The sequence below is a fragment of the Trachinotus anak genome, unplaced genomic scaffold (genome assembly GCF_046630095.1).
Source record: "Trachinotus anak isolate AG129_WGS33_773 ecotype Australia unplaced genomic scaffold, CSIRO_AGI_Tana_v1 ptg000017l, whole genome shotgun sequence".
NCBI lineage: Eukaryota > Metazoa > Chordata > Actinopteri > Carangiformes > Carangidae > Trachinotus > Trachinotus anak.
In genome coordinates, this window is record NW_027273868.1 from 2,459,588 (window position 1) to 2,487,577 (window position 27,990).

Sequence of the window (27,990 nt, forward strand, 5' to 3'; positions counted from 1 at the left end):
TGCTATTGGAAAATGGTAAGATATGCCAGGGCTAGCTGGTTAGCATGTTTACTTCAATAGAAGAAAGGACATGATACAAATAGAAGCAAATTAAGGGTTAGGGTTAGGCTTCTTTTCCACCGCTTGGTGAGTAAATGTATAAAGTTTGATGCTGAACTCAACATTTCTTCAAGACTGGTAAGCAAACAGCTGTTAATGCTAACTTTAGCTATGTAGCAATAGCAAAACTTGCAAATATCTCATTTGACCACAGTTTATTTGTGATTAAGACAACATTGTATTTGCCAAGCAAATACAATGTTGAAAAACATCATCCCACATAAACCAGGGTTTTGCCAAATCACCCCAGTCTGGTTGGGTATCTTGTGTGTAAAGTTCTCATTTTCAGCTGGGGATAGAAGAAGAAGAATGCTTCCAAAATGCAAAGGGTTCCCCCAAGAGTCACCACATTATTATGATTCTTCTGGAATTAACTATGAATATACCAGAAAATTATCTTAGAGATATATTTATTTTTCAAGATACATGAAGTTGGATTGGAAGGTTGGTCTAAGGAAAATGCTTGACCCACTCTTGTGGAAAGGTCAAGGAGACACTAAACTCATTACTTATCATCCTCTGAGTGCAGTTTAGATACTTTACTCTGGACCACTGCATTGGATGGCCAGGACTAACTAATTGCTAGGCCCTGCTGGATGAGGGGCATAATGTTCAGTCAGTCCTGCAAAAGGAAGATGCTGTAAAAATCATCAGTCTGTGTTGTGAACAGCTACATGTCCATTGTCCTCTCACCTCTATAACAGCTCATCCTTCTGTCTTTCACAATAAATGGTCATTACTGCCTGAACCTACTTCTGCAGGATCCTCTCTAGTGTTAAGCTTGAACATTTATTCTAAAGTTAAACTTGAACATTTGATGATGATGGAAATCACTCCCCTCCCCTCTCAACTTAACTTATGGATAGTGCAGGCCTGCCTACTAGCATTTGCCCCTGTCACTCAATCTGACTACCCCCCTTCTTCTCAGCTTACCCCATAGGTTGGTCTCCCTCTTTTTCTGTCACTCACATTAGTCCTCTCTGTGTCCCCAGCGTTGACCAGTTACTGACAGTGCTCCTCCCAGCTTCTTATTGCAGTCTTGACTGATCATTTGAGTGCTGCTCTGGACTAAGACACACCCTGTCTTGTTGCTGTCCTACACTGAAAGGGAGAACCCCTCTTTTCTAAGGATCATTTTTGTCAGGACTTGGGAACAAGTGTCTGGATCTTGGCTTGGAGTATCATCTGCACTGGACCTGGTCTGTTGGATGCCATTTTAACTGGTGTTCCCTCCTTACTGAAGCAGAGTGTGTGCACCTCTGAGAGGGTTTGAATCTGTGAGGTGTGTGTGGGACAAAAAGGCAAAGAGCCGTGCTGCTGGACTCCTGCAGTGATTCCAGGGTAGTTTTCTCTTGTCGGCCTGGTCTTGGCTGTGAACATGGCTTCATTGAGAAGTTTGATTCTTGTGCTGCTCCTGGCGCTACTCTGCTCCTTCCACACCCCACTGGCTCCCACCGCCAAGGCACAAGATCTGCCTCTCCGCTCTGAACAGGGTCTGGTGGCTGATGATGATGATGATGACGATGATGACGACGATGATCATGATGATGATGATGACGATGACGATGATGACGATGATGATGACGACGATGATGATGACGACGACGATGACGATGACGATGACGATGACGATGACGATGACGATGATGACGATGACGATGACGATGACGACGACGACAATGATGATGATGATGATGACGATGATGATGACGATGATGACGACGATGATGACGACGACGACGACGATGATGACGATGACGATGACGATGACGATGACGATGACGACGATGACGACGATGATGACGACGACGACGACGACGACGACGACGATGACGATGATGACGATGATGATGATGACGATGATGACGACGATGATGATCATGAAGGTCAGTCACATTAGCACATTTCTGTGTTAAAATATCTGTTAGCATATAACATGTACACCCAAAGCACGCTGTAAACTGTTAAAGCCTCAGCTGTCACTGAATGATGGCATCACGTATTAGTTACAGGTCAGGCTGTGATTTGCAACACAGAAACAACGTTACACCCATATATGTTATTTTAAAGTCACAGTGTCAGTGCTGGCTGATGCTTTGACGTGCAGTTGGTGATGCATTTAGGTTACAAATGTGTGCACATACATTACAGGACAGTGTGCGAAAGGGGAGGAGCTAAGCCAAACATTAGCCACTCCCCTCTCGTTAATGTTCTTACAACCTCATCATCTCTTTGTCAGTTCTCATGTTAATGTCTCAGAGCTCAGAGGTATCAGAGTCCCTCCTCCACCCCTTTCCAGCTGTCCATTTCCCTGCTGTCTCTGACACTCTGTTCTTTTCCCTGCTTAACTAGAGTTATGAGCACTCTGGGGAAATTGAACTGGCCCATCTGAAGTCCAACTGTCCGAAGTCCTTCGTACAGTACACTAGATATGAACTTGGGGACTACAGAAGCATTGATTTGAGAGAGAGAAAGAATGAAAAACCAATTTCACACAAACCAAGCCTGACTTGGGAATCAGTCATTGGGGTCACTAGTCTGAGATCTTTTGATTTGTGTTTCGTTTGAAAGAATGGTTCCTCCAGAACGGTTCCTCCACTACCATCTTCCTTTCTCTTTTGTTTTGGATCAGACTGACCTGCATTTGTGTCTTTATGTGAATCTACAGAGAAAGAAAGAGAGACAGTGAGATTGGGTTGGGGGGGGGGGGGGGGGCAGAGAAACAGACAGAGTGAGAATGAGGCGCGAGGGGAGGTGCAGGAGGGCCACTACCTAAATTCATTTGTTCAAAAGCACCAACAGATGTAAAGTTTCTCTCTTTCTCCATATCTCTCAATCTCTTTCTTTCTCTGTGGAGCATTGATGCTGCTGTCTGCTGAAGAGGTGTGTGCATTTGTAAAATAGCTAAACAGAGATAAAGATAATAGTCAGTGTCTATGAACAATGTAATAATCATACTGTACCTCTTTTTATTTTCTAAAAGCTGATGTGCTGACCATTAGATAAAACATTTCTTACCTTAACTGAATATTTGTTTAGAGCTTGATGCAGTTGCCCCTCAATTTCCTGCTTATTTGGCACTGATATGATTGATACAAATATCTGAGTCATTGTGAAGCTAAGATGAACATATTTGTCCAACTGCTCATTTGTTGTGAAACATTACAACAATGTTTTTTTCTTCAGGGAGAGAGTGTGTGGGAAAAGAGAGAAATGTCTCTTTATACAGAGGAAATAAGAGAGCTGAAGCTCTGTCAGATATCAAATGTCAAGAGATGAAATGGTTGTATCTGCTTTTCTCTTTGGCTAAACTGTGAACTTTCATGATGTGACAATAATCACTGTCCATATGTCTACCTACTTTCATTCATTAAATAAATCAAATGATCGAAACCTGCCCAAATGTAAATCTGTTAAACCAAAGACAGATGATTTGTAAAAGTGCATGGACCTGTACAAATGTTTGGTCATATGATCTGTATGAGGACCAGAGACAGACACCTGTGAGTATCTGCTGTTCTATATCAACTGTGTTCTGTGTGTGTGTGTGTGTGTGTGTGTGTGTGTGTGTGTTCTTCTAAATGTAATTGTTACTGGTGACAACACATGTATTTGCTTTCTTATTGTGTCATATTTGTGTTGTATTTTATCATTATATACAAACCACACACATCACTAACATACTACTGATAGGTGAATGCATAAACAATGAACCACCATTAACCACTATGATAATATAAAATAAACTAACATGGACAGGCGCCACTAGATGTCACACTACACCTCCAGCGTACAAACGTCTCCTCCACCCATCTTCTATATTTTTCTTTATATGCTTTATATGAACATTTGTGTCTGAGAGGTGTCGTCTACATCTGAAGTCATCTGACTAAACCACCATATATATATATATATATATATATATATATATATATATATATATATATATATATATATACTATCAATGGTGTAAAGTATTGTCATGTAGCATTGTTGAGTCTTAGAGCTGAAAGTTGTATATTTATTATCAATATTATGTGCAGACGATGAAGATGACGAAGACGATGACGATGATGATGACGATGAAGATGATGGTGCTTATCATAAGGGCTCTGTGTGCTCGTATTGTGAATTCTGTGAGGTATGTCTGAGACGACATTAGGGAAATTAATCAGAGAGTTGTACAATTCACAATAAAATGCCACATTGTCCAGTGACGGGGCTCTAATGTGTAACACATGAATCAGCTGGAATTGGTTTCATCACATGTTGAAGTGGAGGATCTGTCCTCTGTGGTGATCTGCTCTCCTGTTGTCTTCTTCCAGCACTGTGACAGCTGTGATAAATGTCCCTGTGAAGAGGGAGATAAGTCTGAACACTGTAACGAGTGCAAGGTGAGAAAATACACAATAATCCACCATCAGGTCTAAAACGGGTCCAGTACTTTGGTTTATGACCAAACACCTGCTAAACCAGTGATGCCACCAGCCAGTTAGTCCTGTGAGTTTAGCTTGATGTGACACACTGAATTCATCATACCTTAAAACCTGACCCCCCCCCCCCCCTCCACCCTGTGGAGAGAACCTGAGCATACATTTCTCAGTCATTCACATTCACATGTCTCTTATGGAAGACCACAACTGCCAGAAGAAGAAAAATTTGATCAAATGTTAGGGAAGATTAAAAACTGAGATGATGGCACCAAAGCCTGTAAGATTGTAAGATTGACACAATAAATCAAAAATGTGACTTTGTATTTAAAATGTGAATTACATAGAGGTTTGATTAAGACTTTCAAATCCAAAAAAACTATGTTTACTAAGAAAGTGAAAGTTTTGACACAGGTTCTCGGCCTGAACATCGGATATATTTTTTCCTGACAGAAACTGGCTTCTATACTTGTGACTAATGGACATACACATGCAGATGTTTTTGCAGCTGTAACAGACAGATGTGGGGTCAGACTAATGGATTAGACTTCCTGTTCAGGCTGCCCTGCTGTAAAAACCAGCCCACAGCTGGTCTGAGCAGCAGATTACGACCCATAGTCAGGTTTCATTATGAAGGCACCAGAGGAGCAGGTCAGGTGAAAGGTGAAGGTCTCACTGAAACTGATGTTTGTTTCCTGTGTGAAAGCGATTGTCATTACTGTTTCTTTTTTCTGTGACCACATTGGTTATCATTGTAACCATGACGACTAAGGTCCTGTAGGGACAAACAACCTATATAGTAGTTTAGGACTTGTTGTTGTGAAACTATGGAGCAGTTTACACTTCACATCCATCTCTGTGTTGGGTTCTTGTTCACAGATGTGCAGCCTCTGCCACGTGTGTCCTGTTTGCCAGACTCTGTGTCAGCCTGGTGAGTGAACATTGAGCTGCCACAGTGACAACAAACACATTCACACACTTCCACAGTAAAAAAAGAAAAGCTGTCATGTTGCTCATGTAACTGGTCACTCTGGAAGCTGGGACCTGAGACTAGACTCATAGTTGTAAAGAGCGCAGGACCTCCTGGACCACACTAACAGCTGAGGGTTAGGTAGAACCCTGACCCTCCCAATGGGGTGAGGGTCAGGGTCAGAGTCTGGGTCTGGGTCTTGGTCTGGGTTAGGGTCAGGCTCAGAGTTAGGGTCAGGGTCTGGTTCAGACTATGGTGTGGTGTCTGACCTGTGTGTTCTGTCTTCAGGAGGTTTTCTTGATGAAGTGTCCGGATCAATCTACAAGTGAGTCCCATTCACACTGAACTAAAACCTGGTCTTCTAGTCTCTCACCAGAGTCCAGTGTGTGACCTTTGTTTTCTCTCCATCCACAGGACTGTAGCTGATGTGTTTGATGACCATGATGACGACAACTGAACCATATCTCGCCACCATGTGGCCAATCTTCACCTCTGATTTTCATTGTTATTTTTTCTCTTCCTTGAGAGCATTACACGTTTGCTTCACTAAGTAGAAATAACTTCATATATTTGTGTACTGTTGTTAAATGACAAGTCAAAGTCATACTTTTAAGGAAAATGATATATTTAAAGTCATATTTGGATATGTTCAATAAAAAGATGGGACATTTTTACTGATTGATTTATTGATGTTGGGTTGGTTATTGGACAAGATACCGCCTGCAGTCAGATAAAGGACTCTATGAACAGCTCAGAAACACAGGTGAGGACGTCAGACTTCAAACTGACTTCATCACCAATAATGCATTACTTCACCTGGATTTTAGACCATTAATGTGATGTCATAAAGAAGAGACAGAGTTTATGATCATATTGTTCACAAGTGATGAAACATTGAGACCTGATGATCTAAAATGTCAAATGACAAACATCCTGCTGTTTGGTCCATGACTTAAACAGGGGGCAACGAGAGGCACATCATAACACATTTAAATATTTAAGTATCTCCGGTTTGAGGAAATGTAGATGGAGAACTCATCCACCACATTCACCTGCTTGTTCTGTCATGAGGCAGTGGAGCCTGATCCCAGCTACCACTGGGAGATATCAGGAAGTAAACTGGTAACACTGGTCAATGAGGACAAGGAGATATTAAAAAGGGTATTCATCAGTGGAGTGGTGTACAGATTGATCTGAAAACCCTCAGGGGCAGGAACAAGCTGTTCTGTCCTATAATACTCCCACAGTTTCTCCACATAGGTGAAATAACATTGTCAGTCCACAGGGACCTGAGGTCCTGCTGCTGTCCACTTACAGATATAGAAACTGTATGTGGTTAAAGGAGGAAGTGGACGGGACGGCTGAGCCTCTGTCAGGTGAGTGTTACTGCAGGTAAACTGGAAAATAGAGTGGACCTGATCCCTCCTCTGTCAGTGGTGTCACAGCTGAAATCAAATCGTTCCTCCATGATGAATAATAAAACTGGATGAAGATAATAAAGGTGGTGAGTATTATGACATACTGCTGGAGTTACCTATTGTTTCCTCATGGTCAGTTAAAGTTAGAAGAAGCTGGATGTACCTGTGAGTTTGAACGGGTGAGCTGAGGGGGCTGAACATGAAACCATGCAGCTCTCACTCTGCAGCAGCAGGTGGCAGCATTCACTGTTCACGCGGACCGGCACCATAGAAGAAGAGGAGGGTGACACCTTCCGCTCCACAGTCGGGTTACAAAACCAAAGCCGAGCACAAACACCTCCGACGGTCAGGACCGCGACTTCCTGACGAATGGGGTTAGACCAGTTCTGCAGTCTGGACCGTTCCGATCCGTTCTGGGTGAGTTTGTTTTCACCACCGTCATCTCCTGCTGTGTCTCAGAGGTCTGTCCCGTTGTTGTTATTAGCAACTGGCACATGCTAACAGACCTGACTTCCGGTAACGTTAGCATGGCTTCGCCGGAGAACCGGCTTCACCACATACCCAAGTCACGTCTCAGCGGCCAGAGTCCCACGTCTTAGACCTGGGCTCCGTAAAACTGGCACGCCTGGGAACATAACACAACCCGTGACCCCCGTCCACAGCAGGAGGGACCACAGAGTCCCGGTCCACTAAGCCTGTTGACACTGATGTGGGACAGTGTAGTTAAAACACTGTCAATGTGTCACAACAACATCTGTCCGCAGCACAGGACACACCTGTACCCACGTGTCCTCTGCACTGTTCTGTCAGTATGTTGATGGGTCTGGACCCCACGCATTTCGTACTGATCAGAGACCTGCTGGTCCTCATTTAGTCACAGTCCACCCACTGCTCCACCTGTGACCCAGACCCAGACCCCGTCACAGCTGTAATCCAGACCCACACCCGTTCCAGTTGTGATCCAGACCAAGACCTGTTCCTGCTGTGATCATCAGTGATCTTCACCTTTTCTGTCTTCCTTCCTCCAGGATTGGAACCGTACATGGTACACTACAAACCCAGACCTCACCCAGTGTTTCCAGAACACGGTCCTGGTCTGGCTGCCATGCCTCTACCTCTGGGTGTGTGCCCCAGTCTACCTCATCTACCTCCGCAGCCACGACCGTGGATACATATGTATGAGTCACCTGAACAAAGCTAAAACTGTGAGTAATGATGACCTTAGACGTTACACAGATCAATCACTGAGGGAGGTGGGTATGAATGTGGGACTCCTGGTTTCAGGACAGTCCCCTGGTTCTGATGGGGGACTGATGATGAATCTGTTTCTTCAGTCTTATGTGGATGCTGTTGTCCAGTAAAGGTCCAGGTTTCCCTCAGACACAGGCTGTTTGATGTTCTCCCCTCAGGCTGTTGCTCTTCTCCTGTGGATCATCTGCTGGGCAGATGTTTTCTATTCTTTCTGGGAAAGAAGTCATGGCAGCAGCATCCCTGCCCCTGTCCACCTGGTTAGTCCAACCTTACTGGGCCTCAGCATGGTGAGTGTTTCTGGTCAGGTGTCTCAGTTAGGAGACTGGTACCGATCTCTGGACAAGAGATGGTCTGGATTTATGTGAATGTTTATTCTTAGCTATTCTCAGCGTAGTTCTGAACTGTTTTAGTTCTGTTTAGAGGGCTGTGTATAACTGTGTGTGACTCTGTATGACTGTGTGTGACTGTGTGTGACTCTGTAACTGTGTATGACTGTGTATATCTGTATATAACTGTGTATGACTGTGTATAACAGTGTCTGACTGTGTATAACTGTGTATGACTGTGTGTGACTCTGTGTAACTGTGTATGACTGTGTATATCTGTATATAACTGTGTATAACTGTGTATAACTGTGTATGACTGTGTATAACAGTGTCTGATTGTGTATAACTGTGTATGACTGTGTATAGCTGTATGTAACTGTGTGTGACTGTGTCTGACTGTGTGTAACTGTGTATAGCTGTGTGTAACTGTGTGTGACTGTGTATGACTGTGTGTAACTCTGCGTGACTGTGTTTAACTGTGTGTAACTGTGTGTCTCCAGCTGCTGGCCGCCCTGTTAGTCCAGTATGAGCGGATGAAGGGGGTTCAGTCGTCTGGAGTGATGCTGATCTTCTGGCTGCTGGCTCTGCTGTGTGCCACGGTCACCTTCAGGTCCAAAATCCTCCAGGTCCTGGACCAGGTGAGTCCTGAGACCAGAGCTGAAGTGAACATGGTTTAGTCAGTTAGTAACTGCTGTGATGTGGTTAGTGAGACACATTAACTGCACAGAGTGAAGCAGGTTCTGTTTGGTTGTAGCCTCTGACAGTGAGTGTGTGGAGGTCCACCACATTCTTCTGCTACTACACCCTGCTGCTGGTCGCTCTGCTCCTGTCCTCACTCACAGACCAGCCCCCCCTCTTCTCCCAGGCTGTCAAAGACTCGGTGAGACCACCTGTCTGTCCACATCTGTCTGTCTACACCTACACCTGTCTGTCAACACGTGTTTGTTTACACCTGTCTGTCCACACCTGTTTATCTACACCTGTCTTTGATGGTAGTTGATTATTGTTCACAGTAACAGTGAAAGTGAATAAGCTACAAAACGACTGTCACATCTGAATTCTCAGTTTTTCATTGAGTCTGATGATGACGATGATGTCAGCTTCAGTGACAGGTGGAGCCCTTAACTGGGCTCTCTGGGTTTTCAAAATCTGACACCATGACCCCCTGAACGTGAAGATGAAGCCCAATGCTAACTCCATGCCAACTGCATGCTAAGTCCACACTAACACCATGCTAATACCATGCTAGCCCCATGCTAACTCCAGGCTAGCCCCATGCTAACACTATGCAAACACCATGTTAGCCCCATGGTAACCCCACACTAACACCATGCTAGCCCCATACTAGCCCTATGCTAACTCCACGCTAACCCCACACTCACTCCATGCTAATAACATGCTCGCCCTATACTAGCCTTATGCTCATACCATGCTAACGCCATGCTAGCCCCATATGAGCCCCATGCTAACTTCATTCTAACCCCATGCTAGCCCCATATTAACCCCATGCTAACTCAGACAGTCCTGTTTGGGGATGAATAGGAGATGAAGAGTTGATCAGACGGTCTGTTGTCATGTGACCATAATATTCGTCCTCCTCCTCTTCCTCTGCTCTTCATTCTGTTTACATGTGTAAGTGTTTAGTTGACCTCATGGATCATCAGGTCTGGTTCTAGTTGTAAGAATGAAGACTGTGGTCACAGTGATCCTGATGAGCCGACCCCCTTTAATGGAGTCACAGCTTATATATAATGAGGTCTGTGGACCTTCTGGATATGATTGAATCTGCTGAGTCTAACTGTACTGTCTCTATCTCCAGAACCCCTGTCCTGAGCCTGGAGCATCCTTCCTCTCCAGAATCACCTTCTGGTGGATCACCAGGTGAGCACGCACATGGTGTGTGTGGGTGGATCAGGTGGTTTCTCTGATCTACAGTGTATCATTCAGACTGTGGTGTGATCGGTTTTTGACAGAGACAAACTGAGGCTGTCCTGTCTTTTGCTGTGTAAAGTAAAAACAGTACATGTCAGTTGACCAGACACACACCTGCACCACAGAAACGTTGTGTTGATATTTCACCTGGTGTGACATGTTAGAAACTACACTTCCTGTGGAAAATGTGTGTAAGTGTAAAAGAAAAAGTAGAAGCTGAACCTGAAACTGGAGGAGCTGAGGTCTGTTATCAGCAAACACTGAGAAAGGCACTGACAGATGATTGACTGAAGAAGGTGGAGGTGGACGGACAGTGTCTGGAAACTGAGACATACAGTTCATGCCCTCCTGTGTCTCAGTGTGTGTCTCACTGTGTGTCTCAGTCTGTGTCTCAGTTTGTGTCTCTGGTTGTGTCTCTAGTTGTGTCTCAGTCTCTGGATACTTAGTGTTATCTTACTGCTCTGAATGTCTCTGTCCTTTGCCCGTCTTGTCTCTACAGGATGATGGTGACGGGCTACAAGCGCCCCCTGGAGGAGAAGGACCTGTGGTCTCTGAACCCAGAGGACCGGTCCCAGAGAGTGGTTCCCCAGCTGGTCCGTCGCTGGAACACAGAGTGCCAGAAGGTCAAAAGGTCAGGAGCTTTATACAGCAGGGAATGGTGTGAAAAGTGCAGCTGCAGGTAGATATCCCCAGGTGTACCAGAAGAATAAGTAGAAGAAGAGACTGTAAACACTGTCCCCCCCCCCCCTCTCTGTCAGGACGGAGCAGAGAACTTTGTACTCCCCCAGGCCGGTACCGCACAGTGAGAGCAAAGAGGGCCGAGCAGTGGAGGAGTCTGAAATCCTGATTGTAAAGACCCCCCAGAAAACCAAAGAGCCGTCCCTGTTCTGGGCTCTGTGCCTGACCTTCGGGCCCTACTTCCTGGTCTCCTGCCTCTACAAGAGCATCCAGGACATCCTGATGTTTGTCGGGCCTGAGATCCTCCGGTGAGAAGCCTCAGCTGATGTGACGTCACTGGGCCCCAGCTCAGGGGCCATGTCCTCAGAGTCTCATTAAAAGGCTCCAGCTGATGTAGAACCTGTGGCTTTGTTTGCAAACCTCAGTGTCCCACAGTCCTGTGCACCAGTCAGTTGTTTAAAGATATGTTCAGATGCTCTGGGGTCATTTATTTTTTGGTTGATTGTTGTTGTTTACAGGTGATTAAGATGTGAATGTGGCTCAGATGTGCAGTTAGTCAGGATTCTGCAGGAGCTCTGAAACGTGTGTTGTTGTTGAGTCTGTAACCTGATCCCTCCAGGCTGCTGATCCGCTTTGTGAACACCTCCAGTGCCCCCTCCTGGCAGGGCTACTTCTACACTGCTCTGCTCTTCATCTGCACATGCGTGCAGTCGCTCATCCTCCAGAAGTACTTCCACGTCTGCTTCGTCACCGGCATGCGTCTGCGCACCGCCATCATCGGAGCCGTGTACAGGAAGGTACAGGAACATTTAAAGTGATAGTAGAACATTGTGGTTCTGCCTAAGATACACCTCACTCTCTGACTTGTGCTCTCTCAGGCCCTGGTCATCAGCAGTGCTGCACGCCGCACCTCCACAGTGGGAGAAATGGTCAACCTGATGTCAGTGGACGCTCAGCGTTTCATGGACCTCATCACATACATCAACATGATATGGTCCGCCCCTCTGCAGGTTGTGCTGGCCCTCTACTTCCTTTGGCAGGTAGGATTATAGAGGTTGTCTCGCACAGTGACTCACCTTCAACCTGAGCCTGACAGGGGCACATGGAACTGGTCAGTACTCACTGACAGTGAGGTGGAGATGAGGACCGTTCTGTTGTTGTTGTTGTGCTGTTGTTAAAAGTAGAATCTCCCTGCTGAGCGAGGACATCTGTGAACTTCAGCTCAGACGAAATGTGATCATGATGTTCATCTTTGATTCCTGCTGCAGCAGAAACTCTCTGATGTTTTAAGTTGCTGAGTCCAGATGTTCCAGATGTTAACCTGCTGTTCTTGTCGTCACCTGTTGCAGAACCTGGGTCCATCTGTGCTGGCTGGAGTGGCTGTGATGGTTCTGATGGTTCCTGTTAATGCTGTCATCGCCATGAAAACCAAAACCTACCAGGTGGGACACACACACGCACACACGCACACACACACACACACGGCGTGTATAAAGATGGACGGCTGCAGTACAGGTCATAAACCCCGCCCCCTCCATGTTAAAGATGGTTCTGGTTTAATCTGTGTGATGTGATGATTGACAGCTGTGAGCATGGGCGGGACCTCAAAACTGTGGCCCCACCCATGATCACTTGTGCACACTCTGATGTCAGTGCTCGTATCCAGGGTGTTTTGGCTCCATTGTTTACAGGGGGAGGAAGAGGAGCTGTCCTCCATCTTCATCTTCAGTCACTGGGTGTGGCCTGTGGCTCAGAGTGTCACAGGTTGGAGCACAGTATGTGTATATGTGTGTGTGTTCAGTGACCTTGAACGTGTTGGCGTGTGTGCAGGTGGCCCAGATGAAGAGTAAGGACAATCGCATTAAGCTGATGAATGAGATGCTGAATGGTATCAAGGTGCTGAAGCTGTACGCCTGGGAGCTGGCCTTCAAGGACAAGGTGTCTGAGATTAGAGAGAGTGAGCTCCGGGTCCTGAAGAAGGCCGCCTACCTGGGAGCCATGTCCACCTTCACCTGGGTCTGTGCACCTTTCCTGGTGAGTGACATGACCAACAGTGAAACAGGTTCTGTACAGTGACAGGACCTCAGCATCATGTTGTTGAGCAGATGCAGACAACTACACACTTACACCTGTATCTGTCTCTACACACAAAACAAGGTGTTCTTCACCTGTAGGGAAATATCTTTCACAGACATGTCACTGAAACATCTGGACCTCAGGCAAACATAACTAATATAACCTGTCAGCATGAACACAGGTCAGTCACAGCTGTCAGGAAACACAACTGGAATGCATCAACATGACGTTCTCACTTTAAACACACCTGCTGCAGGTACACACAAAGAACATGTGAGAAAACGATTCTAACTGATTTGACTTTGATTCTTCAGGTGTCCGAAAAAAGTGACCTGGACTATTCTCTCTCTGTCTCTCATGTGCAGGTCGCTCTGTCCACCTTCACTGTGTACATCCTCATCGATGAACACAACGTGCTCGATGCTCAGAAAGCCTTCGTGTCACTGGCGCTCTTCAACATCCTGCGATTTCCTCTCAACATGCTGCCAATGGTCATCAGTAGTATGGTGCAGGTCGGTGTCCTCAATTACATGACCAGCTCTCAGTCACATGAGCACATCTCAGCTAGTTAGAGTTAGGCTGAGATTTCTGCCTCTGCCTTAAGTATGGCTGAGGTGAAGGGATTAAAGGTTGAAGTCTGACTGTCAGATATAGAAGCTTACATTTGTTAGGGGTCAGAATGACAGACTCCCTCTCCTGGTCTTTTTGCATACTCCTCTCTGTGTGTCCTCAGGCCAGTGTGTCCCTGAAGAGGCTGAGAGTGTTTCTGTCCCACGAGGAGCTGCAGGAGGACGGTGTGGAGCACAGAGCAGCAGCAGGATGTGAGTCTCTTCTTGTTGAGCCATCTGTCTGCTGAGTTCTCTCTGTGCATGTGTGGAGGTATATGAACACGTCTCTGTCGTCCTCCCAGCACCTCACAGTGTTTCCATAGTGGATGGAGTTTTCAGCTGGTCCAAAACTGAGTCACCAACGCTGAAGAGGTGAGTGTGGTCTGTCCTCTTGTGTGTTCAAATATTCTCATTTATTATCATCATATCGGTGACAGATAAGATCTGTTAAAAAAATGACAATAATAATGTTTATTAGAATTATTCCTGGGTTGACGTATCGTCCAACAACAGCAGTTATGATGATATGATTTCATATAAGACGTCCTGTCATAGAGGAGAGAATCCAGCATCCTCTTGTGAAGAGCAGCTGAAGCTGAATGAGTCCTCAGAGTCAGAGCTGGTCAAATATGAGGACGTCAGTTTTCCTTTTTGGACAGAACGTCACGGCAAACCTCAGTTTACCCTGAGACAGTGACACGTTGCCGCTATTTCTCCTGTTCGTCTGTTTTCCATCACAAAATCATTGTTTTCTTCTTAATTACAATGTGGAAACAACATATTGATTCATAAGAGCCATGAGGTCTTCACTGAGAAAGGAGCAAGATTATTGAAGTAAAGCATCTAAGTGTGTGTGTGTGTGTGCGTGCGCAGGCTGAATGTGTGTATCCCAGAAGGCTCTCTGGTGGCCGTTGTGGGACATGTGGGGTCAGGAAAGTCCTCACTGCTCTCTGCCCTCCTCGGAGAGATGGACAAACTGGATGGAGCCGTGGCTGTCAAGGTGACTGCTGTTACGCTGACACACCACCACACTGTCACAATGACACTGACACACTGTTACTCAAACGCATCGTCACACTGACACACCATCACACTGTCACACAGTAACACATCTCATTGTCACTCAAACACACTGACACATGTCATACAGTTACATTGACACATGTCACACTGTCACACAAAGACACTGTCACACTGACACATGGAAACACTGTCACACCATCACACTGTCAGACTGTCAATCAAACACACTGTCACACCGTCAGACTGTCAAACTGTCTCGCCGCCACACTGTCACATTGACACACATAACATCGTTGCTCAAACACATCGTCATACTATCACACTGACACACCATTACACTGACACACTCACGCTGACACACTGTCACACTGACACACCGTCACACAGACACACCGTCACAGTGTCACACAGTCACACTAACACACCGTCACACTGACACACTGTCACTCAAACACACTGTCACACTGACACGTCATACAGTTACATTGACACATGTCACACTGTCACACGGAAACACTGTCACACCATCGCACTGTCAGACTGTCAATCAAACACACTGTCACACCGTCAGACTGTCACACCGTCACAACAGTGTGACGTGTGTCACTGACACACTGTCACACCAACACACTGTCACTCCGTCAGACTGTCACACCGTCACAACAGTGTGACGTGTGTCACTGACACACTGTCACACCAACACACTGTCACTCCGTCACACTGTGCTCACTGACACACTGTCACACTGTCAATCAAACACACTGTCACATGTCACACTATCACACTGTCACACGTCACACTTACATTGACACATGTCACACCATCACTCAAACACAGTGTCACCTGACGCACAGACACACTGTCACACTGTCACACTGTCACACTGTCAGACTGTCAGACTGTCACATTGTCACACTGTCACACTGACACACTGACACACCATCACTGAGAGTCAGGTCACTGTCATGTCCTGATCACAGCTCCTGTCATGAAGTGACATTAGCTCATCTTGTAAATGTAGTAAATGTAGAGTTTGACTGAACTCGGACTCTCAGTTCATCAGGTTCATGAGTCCATGAATCTGGTTCTTCAGAGTATGTCACTGACAGAGACAGGAGGTTCTCATTAGAGAACAGAGAAATCAGAGAGCAGAGCTGCAGTGAAGACTCTGATTACAACACTATTGGTGATGAAGATGTCTCATCACACAATAGTGTTGAATGTCAAATGTTATTTTCTGATGTAGTTTCATTTTCAACCTAATGACCTCTGACCTTAACTAGACAGTGTGGTCAGCTCAGACCCAAGGTCGCCCAGAGAGACGGGCTGTGTCATGACATCACACTGTTTTTCACTGATATGAGTGGCTAGGATCAAAGAGCACTCCCCTTAAATGGAGTGGTTCATCCTGATGGTTCTGATGTGTGTTTGGTTCTGCAGGGCTCAGTGGCTTACGTTTCCCAGCAGGCCTGGATCCAGAACTCCACTCTAAGAGACAACATAGTTTTCGGTCAGGAGAGGAGAGAGGGCTGGTATCAGCGTGTGGTGGAGGCCTGCGCCCTTCAGCCTGACCTGGACATCCTTCCTGCCGGAGACGAGACAGAAATTGGAGAGAAGGTATCACCTGATGGTGTCAGCACTGTTCACGGATCAGCTGCTCTGTTCTCACTCATTAACTCAGCTTTTTAAAGATGAGTTGAGTTCAAGTTGAAGACATTTGTGTGTGAAATGAGAAATCTGAGTTGCTCACAATACTGAAAAATAAAGAGATTGAGCTGCTGGTTCATAACAATCATCACAAACCCACATCTCACTGTTCCCCTCCTCCTGTCATGACGCCCTCATCCCTGAGGTCTCTGGTGGTGAGCAGAGGTCGGCGTTCAGCCTGATGACTGTTTAAAAACACACTGAGACACGACACAAGGCACCTGTCTCTGTCTTCACCTCTGGGTTTCTCCTCTGTACAGGGTGTGAATCTGTCTGGAGGTCAGAAGCAGAGGGTGAGCCTGGCCAGGGCTGTGTACTGTGACCGGGCTGTGTACCTGCTGGATGACCCGCTGTCTGCCGTTGACGCCCACGTAGGAAAACACATCTTTGATCAAGTCATTGGCCCACAGGGACTGCTGAAGGACAAGGTGTGTTCACGCACCTCACTGTGTGGTCACGTCACATGATCAGTTTGCTATAGTTTGATAGAAGAGTCAGACAGAGAAGAGGAAGATTTGTATTAACACACACACACACACACACACACACACAGACACACACACACAGACTGGGCTCTGAGATAAGCCTTATCAGACCCTGTCATGTGTCAAACCACTGAGTGCTGGTTTAGTAGGCATGTGACAGTGAGTCAGCAGAGAACTGGTTCATGTCTCGGTCTGGACATGGTTTACAGTATAACCACACTGCCCCCCAACCTGACCCCTGTCTGGAACGTGCACCTTGGCTGTTATTGAAAGATTGTAGTCCTGACCTGAGTAGTGGACCCCTCCTCAGGTCAGGACTGCATGTGTGATGTGTAGGTCTGTACTCTCCTCACTGCACCTCATACACTAGACCAGGGCCACTCAACTGTGAGAGAGCTGGTGAGGAGCTTCAGACAGAGGAGCAGCCTCTCTGTCCACGACGTCAGTCAGCCATGATCAGATGGACATTAGAGATAAAGTCTGAGGACAGATACTCAGCAGAAGAAGTAGTGATGGTGAGGTCGAGGGGGTCTGAGGTTGAGACTCTGAACCAGTTCTGGTGTGTGTGCCTGCACATGTCTGTGTGTTTCTGTACACACTCTGTGTGTCTCTATGCACTCTGTGTGTGTTTGTATACACTGTGTATATCTCTACACGTCTGTGTGTGTTTGTACACGCTGTGTGTGTCTGTACATGTCTTTGTGTGTCTGTACACAGTGTGTGTGTGTCTCTGTATATTAATCACATTTATAGATGTTGATAATGTCAGATGACTGGATCGATCAGCAGATAATCAATATGAAAAGACCTAATGATCCATGTGAAGCGGAGTGTTAGTTCAGAGGGTCAGCTCTGGGGTCGGTCTGGTGACCCAGTCTGGGTCCAGGTTTTCCTTGTGTTTTTGTTTTGTGTTTTTTTGTGTACTTTAATCAGTCCTGACTGGCGATGACTTAGAGGAATAAACATGTTAACGTGTGTGGCTGTGTGCAGACCCGTGTGCTGGTGACCCATGGGCTGTGCTACCTGCCCCAGGTGGACCTGATCCTGGTCATGGTGGGGGGAGAAGTGACGGAGATGGGCTCTTACCAGCAGCTCATGGCCACAGAGGGTGCCTTCTCCGAGTTCCTGCGGACGTATGCTGCTGTCGACTACACCGACAGCAATGGTGAGACACACACTGTACACCGTCACTGTGTTTGTCACTGTGTGTGACTGTCAGGTGGAAACTTTAATATTCTGAAGTTCTTTAATTTTCCTGGATCATAAACTGAAATCTGCTCTGTGAACCTCAGCTGGTCCAGACCACAGCTGGTCCAAATCCAGGCCTAAGCTGGTCCAGGCCTCAGCTGGTTATTCAGAAGTTACTGTTTCAGGATCAGTTCTTGAAGCTTGACTTTTTTTGTTTCTTCCTGGTTTTAGAAATCCTGCCAAAGAGTGGAACCAAAGGAACAGAGAATGGCAGCGCACCTGCTCTTGTCAGGTGAGTGAGACTGGATCACATAGGAGGTCCTGCAGGGAGGATCCAGATCCTCTGATATGTCTGCTGCTCTGTTTGTGTCTCCTGGACCTGAAGCTCTGTAAAAGTGTTTTTATTTACAACAGACAGAGTTTCCATCCTGTGTTGTTTTTGTCACTCCATGTGAGCAGCAGTCCAGGTGTCAGCAGTGTGTCCAAACCCTCCCAGTCCAACAAGGAGGACCGAGACGTGACCAAGAAGGCCAAGAGCCCTGAGGTGGGCAAGCTGACTGAGGCCGACAAGGCCAGCATGGGACGGGTAGGTAGCAGCAAACCATTGTACACTCATGTGTCGTATGTGACGGACCCAACAACAGCCCGGTCCCATCTGGCCTCCTCTCCCTCCCCAGGTCCAGCTGTCTGTGTTCTGGGCCTACCTGAAGGCCATCGGGGTTCCCCTGTCCTGCATCAGTCTGCTGCTGTTCCTCGTCCATCACCTGGTCTCCGTCTTCTCCAACTACTGGCTGAGCCTGTGGACCGATGACCCTGTGGTCAATGGCACACAGCCCCACAGACTGATGAGACTGGGGGTGTATGGTGGTCTGGGCCTGTCCCAGGGTGAGGGGGGGGGGGTGTACACAAACTACACTCTAACACACAGAACATCCTGAGTGTTGTGTTCATGTTTCTTTGTCTTCACACTGTACAAAGGGAGGGGGGGCAACTCCTCATTTACTTGGTAACAGGTGTACTATGAATCAGATGAATCAGCCAATCATTGCACAGACAGAGGAATCAGGACTCGACTGAAGGTGCAGCTCACCTGTGTCTGTTAGGGAGCTCAGGTCCAGTGACTCTTCACTGTGTCTGTGTGTGTGTGTGTGTGTGTGCGTGCGTGTGTGTCTCACCCTGTGAACCCCACCTCTCTCTGCAGGTGTGGCGGTCTTTGGTTACTCCCTCTCCATGTCCATTGGGGGGATCCTGGCATCCCGTGTACTGCACCAGTCCATGCTGTACAACGTTCTGCGCTCACCTATGTCCTTCTTCGAACGCACCCCCAGCGGAAACCTGGTCAACCGCTTTGCCAAGGAGATGGACACCATTGACTCAGTGATCCCCAGCATCATCAAGATGTTCATGGGCTCCATGTTCAATGTGCTGGGTGCCTGTGTGGTGATCCTCATCGCCACACCGCTGGTCGCCATCATCATCCCTGTTCTCGGTCTGCTCTACTTTTTTGTGCAGGTTAGTTGGAGGTTTTCAGCAGGTGTTGGCAGTCTGCACGTGGACTGAGTGTGAACGGTTCCTCTGATGTGCCTGTCACTGTGTTTGTTCCTGACTGGTCACACACCTGTCCGTCCTCTGTCCAGAGGTTTTACGTGGCGTCGTCTCGCCAGCTGAAGCGTCTAGAGTCTGTCAGCCGCTCACCCATCTACACCCACTTCAACGAGACTCTGCTGGGCACCTCCATTATCCGGGCCTTCGGTGAACAGAAGCGCTTCATTTGTGAGAGCGACCGGAGGGTGGACCACAACCAGAAGGCCTACTACCCTGGCATAGTGGCCAACAGGTAAGTCCTTGTCAATGCAGGTACCTGCGGCACTTGCGTCAGTGAAGGTCAGACTGAAGAGCAGGTGATGTTTCTCTGACTATGTGATTCTGTGTAGGTGGCTGGCAGTCCGCCTGGAGTTTGTGGGAAACTGCATCGTGTCATTTGCTGCTTTGTTTGCTGTCATAGCTCGAGAGAGCCTCAGTCCAGGCATCATGGGTCTGTCCATCTCCTATGCCCTGCAGGTAAACACTCACCTATGTCACCACTCTAGACACAGAGGCTATACACCACTCTGTTCTGTAGGAGGGTTTGTACAGGTGAGAATAGACCGGACAAGACTACATCACTCCACCTTTCTGGGTGGTCCACTTCAGACCACACTGAGGGGGCTGAACACCTGGAGGACAGGTATAACCAGGAAGTGAAGACTGAGCTGAGCTCAGTTCGGTCTGTTGATAACTGTTCGGTCTGTAAATTATGCTGTTCGATGTGTTCAGGTTCAGATGAGGTGTTTTTTAGAAACAGGATGTGCTAGAACTGACCCTGTTAGTTAGAGGTTTTTGTCCTGTCCCCTGTGCAGCTGACGGCGTCTCTGACCTGGCTGGTGAGGATGTCCTCTGACGTGGAGACCAACATCGTAGCAGTGGAGAGAGTGAAAGAGTACGCTGACACAGAGAAAGAGGTAAAGACAAGTCTCCAGGGGCTGAACCTCTGTTTGCTGGGAGGGAGGACTCACTTCTTCGTGGACTGGGACTGGAACTGAGATCCAGGATTAAAGTTGCAGGGCAGACTTCAGTCTCTTCCACATCTCTGTGTAGGAATACACATGATATCCTGTGAGAAAGAGCTGACCTCACACAACACACACATCCACCTGCTGTAGGTTGTCATGGGAACACATAGAAATGACAAAGTCCTCAGTCTGACAGGAAGCTGTTAAACCAGTTCCATCTTCATCAGATTCTTCTCACGTCTGTGTTGATGTGCTGATGTCACTGTGTGTCCTCTGACCACCAGGCCGAGTGGAAACACGAATCCCCCCCCCTCCCCCCGGGGTGGCCTACTGACGGCTGCATTGACATCAGAGGCTTTGGCCTGCGCTACCGCCACGACCTGGACCTCGCAATCCGCAACATCACCATCAAGATCAACGGAGGAGAGAAGGTATGGATGTCACTTTGAGGCGGTGGCTCAACTGGATGTGTGCGCTGTGTACGTGTGCCATCTGTAGCGTGTGCTACTGCATCTGTCCATCAGGTGGGGATCGTGGGACGCACTGGAGCGGGGAAGTCCTCCCTGACGCTGGGACTGTTCCGGATTATTGAGGGAGCCGAGGGCCACATCTTCATCGATGGGGTGGATATCGCTCAGCTGGGCCTCCATGAGCTCCGCTCCAGAATCACCATCATCCCACAGGTCAGTGCACAGGGGACACAGCTGGGTTTTCTCCCAGGGTGCATTATGGGTACTAGGTGTCATGACTCTCTCCCCCCTTCAGGACCCAGTGCTGTTTTCTGGCTCTCTGAGGATGAACCTGGATCCTTTTGATAGCTACTCTGATGAAGACGTGTGGCGGGCTCTGGAGCTGTCCCACCTCAAGACCTTTGTGTCTGGCCTCCCTGATGGACTCAGCCATGAGTGTAGTGAGGGAGGAGAGAACCTTAGGTATCACACACACACACACACACAGACTACATTCACTTCAAACTCGGAGAACCAGGAAACAGAGCTGTCCTCTGTTCTTTCCTCAGCACTGATTCATCCTCCAGCAGAGTCACCTCCTCCCTCTGCTGACATCACTTCCTCTCTCTGCTGACATCAACTCCTCCCTGTAACACTAACTCTGCTCTCATTCATTTACTCCACCTATCTGTCTTTATTCAGTGTTAATCAGTGGCAGGAGAAGCTTCCTGCACAGATCGTTCAAAGTAAAAGCCTTTATAATCTTCCTCTTACTTGATCCACTTGAAATGTGAGGCATCTGCAGAGTGTGTAGAGGTTAACATCAGATAGAGGAAGCAGCAGTAGGAGGAGACTCCATGTGTCTGGAAGAACAGGTTCACAAACTATACATAACAGTCAACAAGGACTTCCACATCACTTCACATCAATCAATTATCCACATTATAATTGTAAAGAAAGTGGAACACAACTACACATCATGTCTACATTGCACAACTGAGTACAGCTTAACCCAGGGCTTAAAGTTTTCTGGGGCCCGTTTAGATTCCAAGGTAGATAACTATATATATATGGAAAATCTTCTTGCATATTTTTATGACTAAGTGTCACTAACAGGTTGTCCGTACGTACGTCTGTCTCATTCTCGTGGACACAATCTCTCAGTAACGCCTTGACGGAACTTTTTCAAATTTGGCACAAACATTCAGTTGGACTCAAGGATGAATTGATCTTCTCTTTTAGTGCGTACACAGCTGTCCAGCTTCTTTTGTTCTCTACAAGTCAGTGTGAGGTTTGGACATTAGGCCCCTGGACTGTCCAGAAACTGGAGGACTAAAGTGTAGTTCTACTTTTTTTTTTTTTTAAAACACTCCTGTGTGTTTTCCCTCCAGTGTGGGTCAGAGGCAGCTGGTGTGCCTGGCCAGAGCTCTGCTCAGGAAGACCAAGGTCCTAGTTCTGGATGAGGCCACAGCAGCTGTGGATTTGGAGACAGACAACCTGATCCAGTCCACCATCCGGTCTCAGTTTGAGGGCTGCACTGTCCTTACTATAGCTCATCGCCTCAACACCATCATGGACTACAACAGGTACTGTACACCACTAACACACACACACACACACACTACTGCTTTGTGTTTGTTTATAGGTAAATAGTATTTTGTGTTTTCATTGACAGTGGTGTTTCACCCAGTCTAACAACAGTAGTTATTGATGGCATCCTTTGTTGGTGAGGGCAGTGTTTCAGTGTTTGAGTGGCGCTTTCACTCAAGCTGCCTTGTTGAATTGTTAATATCTCCTTGGACCAAAGTTCCCTGGATGACAGAGGGGCCAGCTCTCAGGACTGTCATCTGCATGGGCCCAGCTAGTCTGCAGCTGGACGTGCCACCAGACCCAGCACCTGTTAGCATCTTTTCTAGATGCAGGCCTGGCCCAGGCTGCTTTTACTGTTCCCCCTCTCAGATGAGTATCTAAGGGAGCTGCATGCCTGCTGGGAGGACGCTAGAAGTTGCTCCCCTCTTACTTCAGATGGCCAATCCTTGGCTGCCATGCAGTCTACAGCAAAGTTTGGCCTGGATCGCATGCAGGCTATTGAGCCTGCCATTACATCACTCATAGTGCCTCCTGATGAGGCTTTGATGATGCCTGGTGTCCTTGACTCCAGTGTCAGGTGACCCCTGCACAGCAGGTGACCTCTCTCACCTCATGCTTCCACAGATGCTTCCATTACCAGCCTCAGTGATGCCTCACTGCAAGAGATTAGATGCCAGGTCTGGCTCCTTCAGTCACCCCTGATGGAGACATACAGAAGTAGTTAGCAGTGTCCCAGTGAAACCAGGGGAGCTGTGTGATTCAGCAGCTGTGGAGGCACTAGAACATACTGTCCAAGCTGGGAGAACAACTCCTGGCAGGCCAAGGGGTGCCCTGGCTGCCCCCTGAGCCCCCTCCCTGCCATCACTATCATCCCAGTGGTGCCCTGCTGCTCAGAAACCAGTCTCTTGCCTTCCTGACCACCTGGTGCCTGTGATTCTTCCAGTCTGATACAAGTTCCTTGTACTGGACCATTATGGTGAAGAGGGAGCTGAGCCAGAGAGCAATGCTCTTGATTTACCACTCAATCTTCTTTCCAACACCTATGATCATGAGCTCTGGGTGGTGACCAAAAGAATGAGATCGCGGATACAAGCAGCTGAAATGGGTTGCCTCTGTAGGGTGGCTGGGCTCTGCCTTAGAGACAGGGTGAAGAACTCAGACATCCGGAGGGAGCTCAGAGTAGAGTTGCTGCCCCTTCATGTCGAAAGGAGCCAGCTGAGGTGGTTCAGGCATGTGGTAAGGATGCCTTCTGGGCGCCTTCCTCTGGAGGTTTTTCGAGCATGGAAGGAGGCCCCACAACAGACCCAGAAGTTGCTGGAGGGACGCTGCATGCTCTGTCAGTGAACGAGTCATTTCTGAGGTTGAACCAAGGCTTCACTTTGTGGCTAAATACAGCATTTCTACCTAAGGTGCTGCCACACTCACACCTCAACCAGTCTATTCAGTGACCTCCACTGGGAGATGGGGTGAAGTTGAGGTTGCTATACCCTGTAGGGGCCCTTAGAGCCTATGTTGACGCTACTGTGAGTGTCTGGCAATCCAAACAGCTCTGTGTTTGTTATGATGGCCCCAGGCAAGGTCGCTCACATGCGTTTTAGGTGAATAATCGCCCTCTGCAATCTGGAGTCAACTGCCACTCTACCATGGATGTCTCGACTTTATGGGTGGCCTCGAGGGGAATTCCCTCCAGGAGGCCATATGTGCTCTGGCCTTGTGACCATCACCAAATACATTCTCTAGATTCTATAAGATGAATGTCGCCGCCCCACATCTTCTGGATGTAGTTCTTCTGCCGAATCTCTCTGCTCTACACCAAATGTATGTACTTGGGGTTCCTCATGACTGTAGGTAGTCATCCAGTGCTTAAAGCACCGCCTCTGGCGGTCAGGAAAGATGTAATCGAATGAAAGTTGGGAATGTAATAACGGTTCTATGAATCCTGGATGACTAAGTGCTGAGTCACTTAAAATCCTCATGATCTCCTGAGAAGGTTCTGTAGGAAAATATTCACTGGAAGATAAACCCTCTCAATGGTCATCTGGGGTTACGGGTGACATTCTTAGTATAAATTACTTTACCTGTGCATACACAAGACAGAAGATCCAGGGCATCTGGTGGTCATTTAGGATTCATAGAAGAGTAGTTTGTTTTTTTTTCTAATCTAAAGATAACGAATTTGGCTCTAATGATAATACAACTCAGGAGATCAAACAGTAGTTTGTCAGGTAACTTGAGTGTAAACCTGTACACAGTAGGTGCGTGAGGCAGATCTGAGGCTTCAGTATGAGCAGCTGGAGAGGAAGTTACTGTAATAACAGGAAAAACAACAGCACTTCTGGTACTGGTCATACTAGTGGTACTGGTGGTACTGGTCTTTGTGCTACTTGAACAAAATGATTTTGATCAGTCTTTTGTCTTCTGCAGGGTCCTGGTTTTGGACAAAGGTGAGATGGCAGAGTTTGACTCTCCTTCTGACCTCATCGCTCAGAGAGGACCCTTTTACAACATGGCCAAGGACGCTGGGCTGGTCTGAAGCAAGAGTTGGCTCGCTTGGTCCAGCTACTCCTCTGCCCCCCAATCTCTGCTGGCTCCTGGAGGTCCTGAGCTAAGAAGAGAGAGGGAAATGAAGCATGAGCTTGTTTGACTCTTTAAGCAAAGGTGCTGGTGAGAAGAAGGGTTTCGTTTGACCTGCTCCACCTGACACCTCCGTCCTCATTGAACTACAGAGTCTCCCTGTTAGTCCAGATCATGTCTAGGTACCCCAGTCTCTTCCTGCCCCCATCATGGTCTGTCTCTGCTGTTTCTGCTATGAAAGTTGTAACAGCAGGTTTAGAACGTGGCTTTTATTTTGACAGAGCAATGTATCAGGTCAGTGGAGGACAAAAGGTCTGTTGTCCTCTAAGTATGACATCATCAGTGCCAAATACATCCCAGCATCAATACCAGTTGTTTTAGGTTTGAGAAGATGGAGGGACATTGCTCCCACAGGAGGTGTCTCCTCACACTGTCCCAGGTCCATACTACACACCAGACAGTACAGGATGGTCTCTGTGCTGAAGTGTCTGTCTGTTAGTGTCAGGGTAAGAACTGCCGTTATTGTGGAGAGACCTCAAGACTTAAAGCCAAGTGGACTCTGACTCAGGCTGAGACTGAGACTCAGATTCAGACTCTCACTTAGAATGAAACTCAAACTGAGACTGACTCTGACTGAGACTCTGACTCTGACTGAGATGTGCCAGCTGATTGGTCAGAAACATCAGCTACACTGGCGATGTCACACCCAGGTGGTTTATGACACTAAACAGCAACACACATAATCCACAACAAAACTACAAACGCACAAATGTGGAAATCTGTGGGACAGATTCCACTCGACAGTTACTTTACATGCAGCACTGATTGTTTATTTATTGTTGTTGTTTGTGTTCTTCCAGCAGCAGCTTTAAACTGCTGTGTTCACACAAGCTGCTGGTGTTGTCAGAGGCTCTACTACAGGACAACACCTCTGTGTCCCGTGAGTCTACAGTGAGTTAGTGTGTTACAGGAAACTGTTGTGTGTTCTGTGTGTAGCCATGACAGAGGCAAAAGAACAAATTAGAGTTTCATTTTAAGTCTAATGTGGTCTCAAAATGGAGCCTGTAATCTTTCCTTCTTATTTATAGACATATTTGTTAACTGCTTACAATTAAGTAATGGTTCACACAAACGCACATCAGCAGGTACATTTAAATTCAAACAGCTTGACGTCTGATTTGACTCTGTTCTGTTTCTCTGCTTTGTAGTATCTGTGTTAGTGACTTATTGTGTTTTAAAGATCTGGGGTTAGTGAAGTGCACATCAGACAGAGATGAATGTGTGTTTAGAACCTGGTTACAAGAGACTGTCTGCTGTTCACACAAACATTCATCACACACACAACTGAGTGGTTTTCTGTACATCACTGCTTTGCTTTGGTGTCACCACAACATTACCTGGAGAAGCCTCTGAATACACCTCACCTCACAGGTGTCACCGAGTTTCTCTTGTGACATAGACAACCTATTCAAGCAAGAAACTGTGGTTTAAAGAGTGCAACACAAAGTTTTTAGTGCACGTTGTTTGCACAATGTGCACTAAAAACTTTTTGGATATTTTTGTGCATGTGACTTCAGGGACTCCAAAAGTTTTTATTCAGTTTATCTGAAGTGACAATTTTCCTAATTCACCTGCCATGCAAGGTGTTAGCAGTGCTGTATGACAAAGGATACAGGCTGGTGGGTTCTTTTACTGTCAGTGAATTGTCCACACTGATGCTGCTGATGTGTTTTCAGATGTTTTACTAAAGATTAAAATGAAAGAGAAAAGTCAGAACTTTGAAATTAATGTCAAACCATCTATGGAGGACATCAGAGTTCAGGTTCAGGTCTCTCATATGGCCCTAGTCCTCCTACAGGAGGTTTGATGGCTTCTCTGTCCCACTGCTGCTCAGTCTGGACAGTTCGTGTGAGGGCACTGGACGACAGCACTTCTGTCACCACATCGTGAACATCTGTCTGTGTAGCTATGGGATCTCGAGGGCCAAACTCTGGCTCTGTTGAGATGCTGATTGTAGCTCAGCCAGTTTTCTGTGGCAGCATTGTGTCTTCGCTGTTTTAATTAGAAATTAGAGAGAAAAGCTTTGGTTGTGTTTCATCTTGAGATTGAATAAAGATAAACTGTGTCACATATTTATGACTATAAATATTTTATGTTTTCTATATGGAGGACTTGATCTGTGTAATCAGTTTTGAAATAAAATCAATGTATGCCTAAAAATTTGCTGCAAAGGTTTTCACTTTTTTATTACATTAAATTTATAGAAAAAGGTGTTGACACAGCAGGTCAGGTCACAGCAAGCAGAGATTCAGTTTAACTAAATATGATGAAGTAGTATTTAGTTCTAATTATTTCATGTTTAGGTGACACTTTTCTTCCACGTTAAAATGAAATAGAACCTTGTTTAAGTAGAGGAAACTTTAGACTGAAACAAATTAATCAGTCCTCAAGTGAAATGAGACAAAGGGCCTAACAAGTCACATTTAGAAGCCTTTTTTTTAAAATAGATTTGCAATTTAATTTTAAAAATCAATTATATCTTAATCATAATCAAAAGACAGAATAGATAAAATTATCTAATTTAATCATCACTGATTATGCTTGTTTATACATCAAATGAAACTGATGCCTCCT

At 46.7% G+C, this 27,990-nt stretch overlaps 2 protein-coding genes and 1 long non-coding RNA gene across 5 annotated transcripts; 2 read left to right on the plus strand and 1 right to left on the minus strand.

The window, feature by feature from the left end:
* Nucleotides 1-1,079: 1,079 nt before the first annotated feature.
* Nucleotides 1,080-6,181, plus strand: LOC139634736 (sarcoplasmic reticulum histidine-rich calcium-binding protein). Its single transcript, XM_071501347.1, has 6 exons — nucleotides 1,080-1,985; nucleotides 4,143-4,240; nucleotides 4,425-4,493; nucleotides 5,409-5,460; nucleotides 5,788-5,824; nucleotides 5,914-6,181. Exons 1-6 carry the CDS (start codon nucleotides 1,478-1,480, stop codon nucleotides 5,954-5,956), a joined length of 807 nt encoding a protein of 268 aa, XP_071357448.1. The 5' UTR covers nucleotides 1,080-1,477; the 3' UTR covers nucleotides 5,957-6,181.
* A 387-nt stretch (nucleotides 6,182-6,568) lies between these two features.
* LOC139634737 (uncharacterized) lies at nucleotides 6,569-16,886 on the minus strand. 2 transcript variants are annotated; one of them, XR_011694049.1, is made up of 6 exons: nucleotides 16,619-16,886; nucleotides 16,267-16,396; nucleotides 13,843-14,232; nucleotides 10,649-11,027; nucleotides 7,081-9,151; nucleotides 6,569-6,981 (listed from the first exon to the last, which is right to left on the minus strand). It is a non-coding gene; the product is annotated as an uncharacterized lncRNA (long non-coding RNA). The 2 variants fall into 2 exon arrangements; XR_011694050.1 differs by lacking the exon at nucleotides 10,649-11,027 and having other exon boundaries at nucleotides 16,619-16,884.
* On the plus strand, nucleotides 7,196-27,576 carry abcc1 (ATP binding cassette subfamily C member 1 (ABCC1 blood group)). 2 transcript variants are annotated; one of them, XM_071501345.1, is made up of 31 exons: nucleotides 7,196-7,334; nucleotides 7,946-8,122; nucleotides 8,327-8,455; nucleotides 8,995-9,132; nucleotides 9,249-9,374; nucleotides 10,314-10,375; nucleotides 10,926-11,105; nucleotides 11,185-11,412; nucleotides 11,724-11,901; nucleotides 11,983-12,144; nucleotides 12,454-12,546; nucleotides 12,935-13,138; nucleotides 13,546-13,692; nucleotides 13,914-14,001; nucleotides 14,091-14,160; nucleotides 14,662-14,788; nucleotides 16,252-16,428; nucleotides 16,779-16,946; nucleotides 17,994-18,168; nucleotides 18,423-18,483; nucleotides 18,651-18,777; nucleotides 18,869-19,076; nucleotides 19,393-19,703; nucleotides 19,829-20,028; nucleotides 20,126-20,252; nucleotides 20,591-20,692; nucleotides 21,028-21,174; nucleotides 21,268-21,426; nucleotides 21,509-21,675; nucleotides 22,584-22,778; nucleotides 25,207-27,576. In XM_071501345.1, the coding sequence occupies exons 1-31, from the start codon at nucleotides 7,287-7,289 to the stop codon at nucleotides 25,313-25,315; spliced, it is 4,590 nt and encodes a 1,529-aa protein (XP_071357446.1). In that variant the 5' UTR covers nucleotides 7,196-7,286; the 3' UTR covers nucleotides 25,316-27,576. The 2 variants fall into 2 exon arrangements, with proteins under 2 accessions (XP_071357446.1, XP_071357447.1); XM_071501346.1 differs by having other exon boundaries at nucleotides 10,926-11,057.
* Nucleotides 27,577-27,990: the final 414 nt, after the last annotated feature.